At 42.7% G+C, this 11,911-nt stretch overlaps 1 protein-coding gene across 1 annotated transcript; it reads right to left on the reverse strand.

Moving 5' to 3' along the window:
- Positions 1–9,971: 9,971 nt before the first annotated feature.
- Positions 9,972–11,393, reverse strand: PEX11B (peroxin 11B). Its single transcript, XM_086514181.1, has one exon. It carries the CDS (start codon positions 11,266–11,268, stop codon positions 10,537–10,539), a length of 732 nt encoding a protein of 243 aa, XP_086370307.1. The 5' UTR covers positions 11,269–11,393; the 3' UTR covers positions 9,972–10,536.
- Positions 11,394–11,911: the final 518 nt, after the last annotated feature.

An 11,911-nucleotide genomic window follows, 5' to 3' on the forward strand; every position in this document is an offset into this window, starting at 1 on the left:
GAACCACTGGTCTTCAGTTTTTTGAATCATGGGCAGAGTGTGGTTCATAGCTAATACCTGCAAAGATTTAGAGACAAAATTGGTGTCACTTTAACTTGTTTGCATTTGAGCAACACAGGTAATTTATATGTTGCTTGCTCTTTTATGTTGTTTTATAAACGATTTGATGGAGCCAAGAGTTTTGCTTAGGGAATAGTATTCGTTCTTGATATTTGATATGATCCACGTTAAACAAGGGTCTATATTCTTATACTAGAGTATTGGACAAAGATAGATCCTTGGTTTGATTGGTGTAAAGTATCCTAATTGGGTACGAAAGACATCCTTCATTGGGTGTGCAATGTGCATTGTATGTATCTTATGTATCCTTCATTGGGTGTGCAATGTGCATTGTATGTATGCTATCAATTTCATGTATCAATTTGGAAACACATATTATATGGTTTAAAGATTACTTGCATTTATCATGCTATGATGCTTGAGGTTTAATAAAAATTGATATTTGTACATCTACAAAGATTAATATCTATGGACGTTTTAGAGAGCATCAAAACTATCAATTAAGTAGGTCTATATATTTGACTATACATGTATAATAAGTTTAAAAGAAAAATACTGCATAATCTAAAAACTTTGAGCCATACTTTGGAGTTAGCATGAGTTGTCATGGATGCATTCTTTGTTAATGTAGAAACAATAAACAACATATTTGGTGATATCTTGTTAAACCATAATAAACACAATACTTGAATTTTTAAAATAGCTTTAAATTGTTGTGTGGATACATTTTTATCATCAAAATCAGTGTATGGTTGTATAGAGATGTACGTTCTTGTAATATGTGAGTATCTAGTGTATGGTTGTGTAGAGATGTACGTTCTTGTAATATGTGAGTATCTTTGTTGCTACATTAGTTATGTAATCATCATTATATGCTTTCTTGAATACGTTATTTGATATGGAAGAAAATGTTGAGCTTAGTTATAGAACCCAAATTCAAAATAGCAAAAAAAAAAAGGCACATGGGATAGAGTGGCAATATGCAATTAACAGCGGTGATTCATAGATTGGGAATGTAAGTTATGCCATACAACAAAGCACCATCTTTACACTTCCTATTGTAGGAAGAAGGCAATAGGGAATAAGTTGGTGTATTACGAAAATGGTGCCTTGGGGCATCCGACAAAGTAGACATAGATGAAAGAATCTTGGAAAATGATGACAATGAAGATTAAGCAACAATTTCATTTTGCGATATTATAATGACTACTTTTGTGCATAGGGCACACAAGATGACTTTTTGCTCGTCGGGTTGGAAAGCATGGTGGTCACAAAGATAGCAAGAGCTACATCTATTACAACACAAAACACTTAATACGGATCCATATCTTTTGAAATAAAAACAAAAACAGAGTGTCAGATAGTAGCAACCAGATAATTAATTATACATTAAGCAAAACATCACATTGCTATCCATTTACACCAAAATGAGAGTCAAACAACAGTAACTAGACCATTAATTATACTTCAAAACATATTACAACACAAAACACTTAATACGCATCGATATTTTTTGAAATAAAAACAAAACCAGAGTGTCAAACAGTAGTAACCAAATAATTAATTGTATATCAAGAAAAACATTACATTGCTATCCATTTACACTAAAATGTGTGTGTGTGTGTGTGTGTGTGTGTGTGTGTGTGTGTGTGTGCACGCGCGCGCATGTGTGTGTGTGTGTGTGTGTGTGTGTGTGTGTGTGTGTGTGTGTGTGTGTGTGTGTGTGTGTGTGTGTGTGTGAGAGAGAGAGAGAGAGAGAGAGGATATTATAAAGCATTTAGAGTAGTTTCCTAAAGTTTTAAAGATAGACAAAATTCATGTTTGGAATTGTTTTATATTTTCATAGAGGGAGATATAAAGAGTTGCACTACATATCATTTTGAAATCTTGAAAATAGAGTAACAAAAAGTAGCTTTTTGGGGATTGTTAATTTGATTTATATTTTTAGAGAGAGAGATAGAGAGTGAGAGTGAGAGTGAGATCTAGGTATTATTTTGAATTATATTTATAATTACTCAATCTTGAAGAAACAAAGAATAACTTTTTGAGGATTATTGTATATTTTGAGAGAGTCAAAAAGAGAAATAGAGTGAATTATATGTAGCATTTTCAATTGTTTTATAGGTTGCGAGAGAGAAAGAGAGAGAGAGAGAGAGAGAGAGAGAGAGAGAGAGAGATATTGCATGGTGTGAATCTTTAGTTTGAAGATAGAGATAGAGAGAGATTAGATGATATATCATAAATTAGAGGTTCATCAAATTGAAGAGGAAGATAATATGAAGTAAACTATGATCCAAGTAATACTCAGGCTGTGTTATCGACCAAGCCTTGCATGAATCACACACATCAAAATCAATACAAGGTACATAACCGGCAAACCAAACAAATTTACAACTTTTTTTGGCCGCGTTACAGACTAAATGCTCCAATATGCAAAAAATACAACATGCACTAGCAAACGACACCATTTTTCTGTGTAACCAACAAGGTGCCACCCAAATCTAAGGGAATAGAAATTGTATAGAGACATAATTTAGCCGTGTTGCCGACCATATGCCCGCATTTGATAAAGGGAAGGAAAGAAGGAAAAGTGACATCGTCATAAAGATACTATTATTGCCACGTTATCGACTAGTACCAGACGCACTATACTTATCATAGGACACTACTCAGCCGTGTTACCAACCAAGTGCCCCATGATAGGAACCATTCCAAAGAATGGCCTTACACATGCACACAACCCTCGTGTAGCGAGCTGCACACATCTAGCTGCGCATTGTGATTGTGTGCAACTGCTCGTACGAGTACACACCCACACATACAGATGTCAGTACTTGTGGGTGAGAAGATGATCAGGAACAATATCCCAAGGGTCCCTTAGAGAAGCATGTATATAGAATAATATACCCCACCGGGCTTACTAGGGACCCCGACAGAGACCACTAAGAATCGCAGATGCCCGATGGGCCCGACGGGCTTCTCTAAAATCGCGGGGGAGGTGGGGGGGGGGGGGGGGGGGGGGGGGCTTGTTGGTCGGTTCCCAAGTCACCCTAAACCAGCATTTTTGTGAACATGAAAAGATGTTAACATGTTATTAACATGTTCAAAAGTGTTATTAACAAAAAAAAGTTGTGATCACATGATTATAAAATCCCAATTCTTGGATGGAAGTGAAGCCAAGGTTGGTGAAAGGAGATGTGTCGGTGCAAAAGGGACTAAGGGTTTATGGCTGCAAAGAGATGAATTAGTTTCTATGCCAAATATGCAAATTAGGGAAGCTTTCATTGTGAAAGAAGAGCAAGTGGTTCTAGATCGAGTAGAAGATGCATAGGCAAATTCAGGTATTGTTGGTCAAACTCCATTAGTGTGTGCTAGAGATCAAAAAGTGTGGTTTGTAGATGAAGTTGAAGCGGTAAAAGTAGAGGAAATCCCAGACCTTGAGATAGAGGAAGTGTAAGTAGATGATAGCAGTTCTACGGATTCCGATATGACATGGAAACCGATTTGTCCTACTCAAGGTATGAGGAGTTTGATCTCTTGCATGTGGAAAAAGATGTGGCAGATGCATGTGAGGAGCAAGAAGAAGTACACACCAATGTGTTTGATGAAGTCCAAGTGGAATCCGGGCCTATAGAAGTGGACATGCAAATAAAGATGCTATGTGGTGCCATGTTGATGACTATGCTCATAAAAATTACAATGGAGTGTGCCCCAGTGATGCAGCATAGGTCAGAGTTCTATCGTGAAAGGTAAAGCAAACTTGGCTATGGAAGGAGACCAATGCAGTGCGGTAGAGGATGATTCTCTCCCTTCTTTGGCAAGAGATGAAGTTGAAGGGCAGACATATGGATTTGACAAACCGGAGGTGTTGGTTGACCTTGAAGGGCCAATTGATGAAGAAGTGCTTGACGATGTTGGCATTGAGTTTGGAGAGGAGGTGAAGGAGAACATGGAGCCAATGGTAGAACGGATGCAGCATATATGCTCTCTGGTAGATGAAGGAGATTCGCAGGGTGAGTCCAAATTTCAAAAGAGGTACATGCTTCATGGATGAGAATTATGCTATTAAGTGCAGCAGTGCATTGTGCTATCCACCATATACGGGGTTCCCTTGAGAGGAGCTCTACTTTACACGGTTGGGAGGGAGGGTCATACGCATTTGTAGGGTCAGATGATGCGTTTGCAGAGTCAAATGTGTTGATGAAATGGGATGGTGTGCACAATGGTGCTCTTTCTGAAGCACGAAGTAGGCAGGCTAATGCTCGAAGAGGTTCAAAGGTGCTATGTGCTTATTGTGTGCATGGATGGCTACGGACATGGGTGAAGCACTACTGGAGGTTGATGTAGATGGATGGAAGAGAGCAAAGCCAGGTGTTTGCTCTAGGAGAACAAATTTTCAGGTGGTTGAGCAACCCACCTAATTGGCATCAATAGGTAGGAATAAGACTTTGTACAAATGGTACTATTTATTGGTTTTGCTCATGGTGTTTGTTAGCTTCGTTATTTCTAAGCGAATAAGGCAGTTTTTGGTTGAACATGAATGCTCAACAAGGGGGTTGGGAAATGATGGTGCAATCAAAGTATAACAACCTAGCAGGTGGCACAAATAGTGGTATGTGTGTCTATAGGTGCAAGATGGAGTGCTAAAGAAAGTGTGGAAGGACACGGTAGGCACTGTGGTGTGGAAGATATGGAAGTTTAAAGTTGGAGTGGTTTGCAGATCCATACTACATTGGGTACTTGCAAATGAGGGATCACAGATGAAGTGAATGCATGGGCTCAAAGGGCTCATCGGGTCACTCTTTTTAGATCGACAATCGATGTCCCAATTGCCAAGATATTGCCAGTTGAAGTTTCATCATGGGGGGCAGTTATGTGCCCAATTTGGTCACCTCAGTCAGTGTGTCATCTGAGGTTTTTGGAGCCTTGCCAGGGTTTGGATGCGGTATATGAAGACCATAGGAATCAATGGCTAATCAAACAAAATCCAGATCGACAAGATATAGCAATTTGAAGTTGGTGGCAATTGCTAGTCGAGGGGTGCCAGATGAATTTTTTAGTCTTGATCGCCTCGGTTTGAGTGCCTAGAAAAATCAAAAAGCGATGGGATTTGTATGGACCAGAGCGAGAACCAAAGCTTTCACTAGGTCTTTTCGGCTTGAGACTTGGATCATCATGCAGCAAGTTGCAAGCGATGGAGTTGGGATTAAAAAAAGGTTTCTTTTTTTATTTGTTACGAAGCCTTGGGGGCTTATGGGCCTGGAGAGGCTTGGGCTTGCCATGTGGCGGCACTGAATGAACCCACATGCAAAAATCCGGGCCAGACTACTAGGGTATAAGCCTAAATGGTGCCCCATAATGGAGTATCGATTAGAGTCATCTATGGCGGTGCCCTTGCGGGCGCTGCCACTGGGAGAGTTGCTGGTCGCTTTTGGCGCTAGTGGTGGGTGGCAGTGCTAGACACCGATGGACAGTAGTGAAACAACGTGATGATGTGGTAGCTTCCAAGGCCACTTCCGACGGGCATCGGCCAAAAAGTTTTTTGAAGGCAAGCATTGGAGCACCGACGGCGTCGTCGAGCTCCAAGAGGCAGAGGGTGCACCCAGTGTGGGCCTCAAGGCAAAGTTAAAAATAGGAGACGGGTCGTGCAAAAAAGCAAGGTAAGAAAAGAAAGAGGTCGATAAAAATAGATTGGAGCTCACACGCTTATAAGGGCCGATTTTTTGGAGTTTGGGGGGAGTTCTCAGTTTGTTTTGGGGAAGGAGAGAGCTCTCAAGGAGCAGTATTTTGGGGCCAACGAGGGCACCAAAACATGAAGAGGGTTTTTTTTATCTCTCGACGAGGAGAGCTCCATGGAGGTGAAGGCCAGGACTGCCGAAGTGTTTTTTGCACTCGTCGTGGTCATGCCGATGGAGTCGGAATGGTAGAAGGTTTTCATGGTTGTAGTAGATGGGTTTTGGTCATAACCAGAGCAAACCATATCCAAATCTTGTGCAATTCTTTCTCCTTTTCCCCCTTCTTGTCTTTGCTCTGCTCCAAGTGTTTGGTGTCGGTTATGTGAGCATGTGTGCCCTCAGGGCCGTTTGTGTGTGAGAGAGAGAAAGAGAGATGTGTGTGCTGTGAGATTGTTGGAAACGGGAAAAATTTGTGTGGTACGCCATGTGGTGATGGTGTGGAGTGTGCTTGCATTGGTATGTGTGTAAACGATGGTGTTCTTGCCGAGATCTACAACTTTGATGTTGATTTCTAGTGGACAGGGGTGTTGTGAGTACCCTGGGCTATAGAGAGACATGTGTTGTGTTTTTGGGTGTGTTCTCATTCTGCCTCTCCAATATCACTTGGTTGTTGTTGCTTCTTGTCCTACAACACAATTTTATTAACCCTGCAATCATCATAGTATCCAACACACCTATTTTCCACTATGCAAAAAAAGATTTCTCTCTCTCTCTCTCTCTACCTTTGTCGTCGTCGCATTTGTCTGATTAGCCTAAATGTGGAGAGATCCCTGCAAGGGATGGCTCACTCATTCCTCGCTGAGTTGTAAGTCTCATTAGAGGTGGAATCAAGCACGCATCGGTTGACCTGAGCTTTTGAAGCACCTGCGGTACAAGAAAAAGCTCTTGGTGTTGCTCCCCCACCCCCTCCATCACCATCGTGCCATGTGTCCAATTCATGAACGCTTCCCTCCGAGAGACCTTCAACAAGGACGTCGAGCACCAGCTGCCACACTTTTCTCACAAAATTCCACGTGCCAAGTAACCACCATTTTCCTCCTTGCTCCTCACGGCATCTTGTGAGATTCTCATTAATCAACCACCTCAAAAAATGTTTGCCACGCTTATTTCAGTGGAATCCAACTCAAGATTCTTGCTGTTTAGAAGAAAAGTGTGAGCTGATGTCACCGTCACAGTTCTCTGCACAACACTGAGCCCTTGCGATGGCCATGTTCTCCTCCGCTTTCGCTTCCCTCCATATTTTCCTACCTCTTCCACACTAAGGTTGCTATTGATTTATCTCTCAGATTCCAGGTGAATCGTAGGATTTGAAGGCAAAATACCCCCTCCCCCCTTGCCGTCATGGGCTCTGCAAATTGAACTCACCTCTACTCTCTGCCTATACTACCCTCGCCATGGCATTCACGATCGAAGAGAGAGGATTCCACCCATGGCCTGCACGAGAGCGAGAGGCAGCAGACTCTCTTTCTCTTTCCCACACATAGATCCTTCAACTCCCCTCATGTCCATATTGCCATGACCCTAGAACTTTGTATTCTTTGAGTAGAGAGACAGAGAGAGAGAGAGTCGATAGTGCACCTGCACCCAAACGACAACCAGAGAGAGAGAGAGAGAGAGAGAGAGAGAGAGAGAGAGAGAGAAACGCAACTTTGCCTCCCACTTTGCCAAAAAATATATGCCTCTTGCACTCATTTTGATCGATCACATCATCTGTCTGTTCTCTCTCTCTCTCTCTCTCTCCTCTTCCTTAGAGCCTCATCGCGCCCGATATTAATAGGGGCAATGGGAAGAAGAGATGATCCCTGGTCGCACTCTAGGGAGGAGAGTAGGGTTGCAAAAATTGTGCCAAAAAGTTGCATGAGCAAAACAATCTCATTGGTTGAAAACAGGAGAGAAACGCGGTGGATTTCACTTTTCTTAAATCATAGCCTAACCCCTTCATTTTCAGCAGGACTGGTGGGGCGATTGCAGCACTACGAGAACCGAGGAAATCATCCAAAAAAGGAAGATTCCATCCCCGGCTCCCCTTGCTAGCACAAAGTGCGACTCGGCTCTTATTCTTGCCAGGTCTCCCTAGGATTACCTTATGATTCAGATCCTTCCCAAAATCTACAATGGAAAAGCCTTATGCATGATCCATGAGATGGGTATACCAAAGATGGAGGAAAAGGAGGTTGGCCAAAAGAGCATAGAAGAGAGATACACCTATCCTACCACTAGACTATGCTCATGAAGTGGAAGTGGAACATCCATTAGTCAAATTTATGAGGGTAGTGTCATTTTCATATGGGAAAAGTTACTTTGTTTGTGAGGAGAAGCATGGCATACATAACAATGATGTTGTTCATGTTAAATTAGAGGTAAATTTGAGATGAAGGGAGAGGAGGATGTGATTAGGTTATCTCTTGGTTCCATGGATGATGAGTACAAAATTAAGAAGAAAGAATCAAATCAGGAGGACTTTGCTAAAATAAAATTTGTTGAGGAGGAAATTTTGGCAAACAAATTAGCACATGAGGAATTTCTTGTAGTAAGATCCACGCAGGAGGATATATATGCAACCAAAGGAAGTTGCACAAAATTGTATTTAAACCATATAAACAGAAATTGAAATCAGAAAAACAAAAAGAGGAAAATCAGCAAAGCAAGAGGAATATCAGAAACAACAACATGTGGAAAATAAAAAAAAGAAACAAGTGGTAGATCATCATAAACAGGGAAAAGTCAGCAAAGAAAGGACGAAATATTACAAATAGGAGGAAATGAGAAAAAGGAGTTGATTAAAACTAGGGATGGAATTTCAGCAATCAGATTTTTCGAACACAGAATGGCGCAACTTGTAGCTGAGGAGAAGGACTTCTTGCAAAAGAAGCATTGACATACCCAGCTGAGATTTCAAGCATCGCGAAGGAGATTACAAAATCGTAGTACAAAGAAAATGTGCCCTACAGAGAAAAAGAAGGGCTCGAACTCTTGTAATAGAAAATGTAAGCGATGCAAGTTAGTGTGATCTATCCAACTACCCAAGCGGGCTCATCCTGTCATAGGATTTGCCTCGTAATAATCTATTGGGCTCAGGCTCGGCCTTATTTTGGGGCATGTCCCATAATTGGGGCTTTTACCCTAGTATTAGATAATATCAATTCATTTGATTTTTAATTTCTAGTCTGCTCTAAGATGGTGTGTAGTACTCTTAATTGGACATTTTCTCACAACCCTTTAAGATGGAGACCATTGCAAATGGATACAAAAGACCTAGAAGATAGGGTTCTATAAGAACGATCTCTTCCCGGGGGGGTTGGGGGGGAGGTATTTAAGAGCGAAGAGCTCTTTGTTGTAGCAAAAATATTAGATTTTGTTACTTCAAACGGGTCTAGAAGGCCAAAAATTGTCGGGTTTTTGAAAATGCCATGGAAATAGCTAGGTTCATGAAGATAGTACAAGAAATCAAGGGAGCGATTATCGCCTTTGTCAAATGGATGAGCGCTGATAAGTGGAATAGGGCAAGTAGTGCACCAATGAATGACTTACTTGGGTAAAGGAGCGAGCCCTATCTTGGTCGTGGGGGGGCAGCCCTGTTAATTGATGTAACTTTGGTCTATAGAAGATGCCATGGCTCGACACAAGCATGGAAGTTAATTGTATTTTTTTGGTTCTCATAATACAACCCACTCGCAATTGTGAGTTTTGCTGAAAAATAAAAAGATGGAGACCATTGTTTGAGTTTGCTTGATCAAGTTTTGGTTGAATTAAAAACGTGCAGCCTCCTCTAATGTGCATGGATATGCTTGTAGCTTTTAATGACCCGGTGTTAGATAGTGCTGAGAGAGGCATCCCCCCATAGGTTTAGGCCTTATGAGAATAGCCACCATCAAATACTCCTCCTTTTGTAGCAAATCGCACACATCCAATGCGAATCTAGACGAACGTCTTTACGAACGCACAGGGTCGCTTGGTTGCTTTGAACCCATGAACCAGGTCACGAAAGAACAAAAACTCAACCAACCAAGCCATCAAATACGCATATGCTCTATTGTTGTATATTCTAAATAAATGCACAAAATCGCAACTATAAAACACTGAAGGTTGTCCTCTTAAAACAAAATTTTGCAAAGTACGACAGCCATAGACTTGCTGACTTTGGGATAAGCATTCATTCTAGAGGACAAAAGCATATGTTTGTAGGTGGTAGATCTGCCAATACCAAGTTTCAAGAGAACAATACCAAGTTTTAAGGTACAAGATGGAGTATAACACCATCTTTGCATGTTTGCTCACCACATTTTACATATGCAATCACAGTTGCGAGAGTAAAGAAAAGGAAGAGCCACAACACATGTTTGTGACCTACATGACTCTCTCCTATGGGCCTCAACATGGCAATGGATATAGACTTTGCCATTGCTCAAGCACAATTCGGCGTCGTCGTACTATACATTATGCTTGCAAAGCCTAGGCTTTTGTCTGCAGGGCCCAATTCCATAAGATGCTCCAACATGGGCTACAAGATGGGGTCTTCCCCTTCAATTGGAGATAATGTTATGAATTGTGGCTAGAGAGTCCTCACTAAAATCTCCTTGTCGATAAACAAATCCTCTGGCAAACAACCTAACATGTCGACGGTGATGAAAACCTCCTCTACGACCACCGTTCGGAAATTAAGCAACTCTTGAGACACATCATCTTGCCTACGATGGCTTCCATATTCACAAGCTACCTCATGTGGAGCACACGAGATACTTCAAGTGGAGGAGGGCCAATTTCTATACCACCCGGCCCAAGCGGACACAAGCCCAGAAATCCCTAGTGTGAAAGCATGATTGAAGAAGGGATTAGGCTCCACCTCTGCGAGGGCAATCACTAAATCCGCCAAGTTCGCAGAAATGGCCATGAATTGCATGATTCTCTGCACACGAATGCCTCGAATTTTGGCCATGATGGCCTTAATCTGATCTGTTCCGCCTTCTTCTTCCTTGGCTATGGCAGACTCGAGCTCTCCGCGGAGCTGTTTCTCTGCACCAAGGCCCTTTCTGATGACGATGAGGTCGGCGATGATGAAGAAGATGTAGCCGAAGCCCTCGCCGAAGGCGGAGATGAAGCTCATGCGGGGGGCGAGGTGGGGGTCGAGGAGGCCGATGCGGGCGAACCAGAGCAGGTGGTCGAAGAAGAAGTAGACCACCTCGCCACCATTGCTGAGGATGGCGAGGAGCTGCAGGCAGAGATTAGGGTAAGGAGAGCGGAGGGCGTTGAGGCCGGCCAAGAAGCGGCCGGTGCGAAAGGCTTTGCGGCTGGTGCCACAGGAGACTTCCCACTTCTTGGCTCGGTCGGCCAGCGATGACCGGCCGACGGCTTGCAGGCGCCAGTGCGCAAGCTTGGCCACGTACTGGAATGTCTTCACTAGCTTGTCGATGCCGTCCCTCTTCGCCAGGAACGTCACCAGCCTGTCCACCGCATCCTGCTGCCGCCCCACCATAGCCTCTCTCTCTCTCTCTCTCTCTCTCTGCGTTTCGTAACTCTGCTGCACACCTCCTCTCCGCGGATGATGTGAGAGAGAGAGAGAGAGAGAGAGAGAGAGAGAGACGCTACTCTTGCGAGCCCGCGCTCCGATAAGGAGGTGATAGATGAGCGGAAATGGTAGCGCAGTATTAGCGGTGGTAGCCTTCGCCACGTGTCAGTTGATAATGGGGCCAAAAATGCTCATTTTTCCTCCCCCGTTCATGGAGCTATTTCATGAAACTAGTCTTGCTTCTTCCTTCCTTCATTAACGATAAATTAACTTAAGGTATACACACAAGAAGATTTAGAAATTTTCTCATGTAGGAAAACGGAGTCTTTCTCAATGTTTTCCATACAATGCATAACATCATGAGCTTCTGCTCGAGAGGCACCACAAACCTAGCTAGGTACGATTGGAGGCAGGGGACCGCCGGCCCCATCCCCCCTTGCCATCAAGTGATACCACTGTTTCCACCTAATATTACACGATGGAGCTTCTTTGACCTGATATTGTAGTCTTTTGGCAACTCAAGCCAGATCGAACTTGATCATGTTGCTTATTGTTGAAAACTAATGAACTCCTCCTCACCCAAGCATGCCGAAAACTAATGAATTCCTGC

The sequence above is a fragment of the Adiantum capillus-veneris genome, chromosome 6 (assembly GCF_014529385.1).
Source record: "Adiantum capillus-veneris isolate H3 chromosome 6, ASM1452938v2, whole genome shotgun sequence".
NCBI classification, from domain to species: Eukaryota; Viridiplantae; Streptophyta; class Polypodiopsida; order Polypodiales; family Pteridaceae; genus Adiantum; species Adiantum capillus-veneris.

Coding starts and splice junctions, on each gene's coding strand:
- PEX11B (XM_086514181.1), bottom strand. CDS start 11,268: ATGGTGGGGCGGCAGCAGGATGCGGTGGACAGGCTGGTGACGTTCCTG.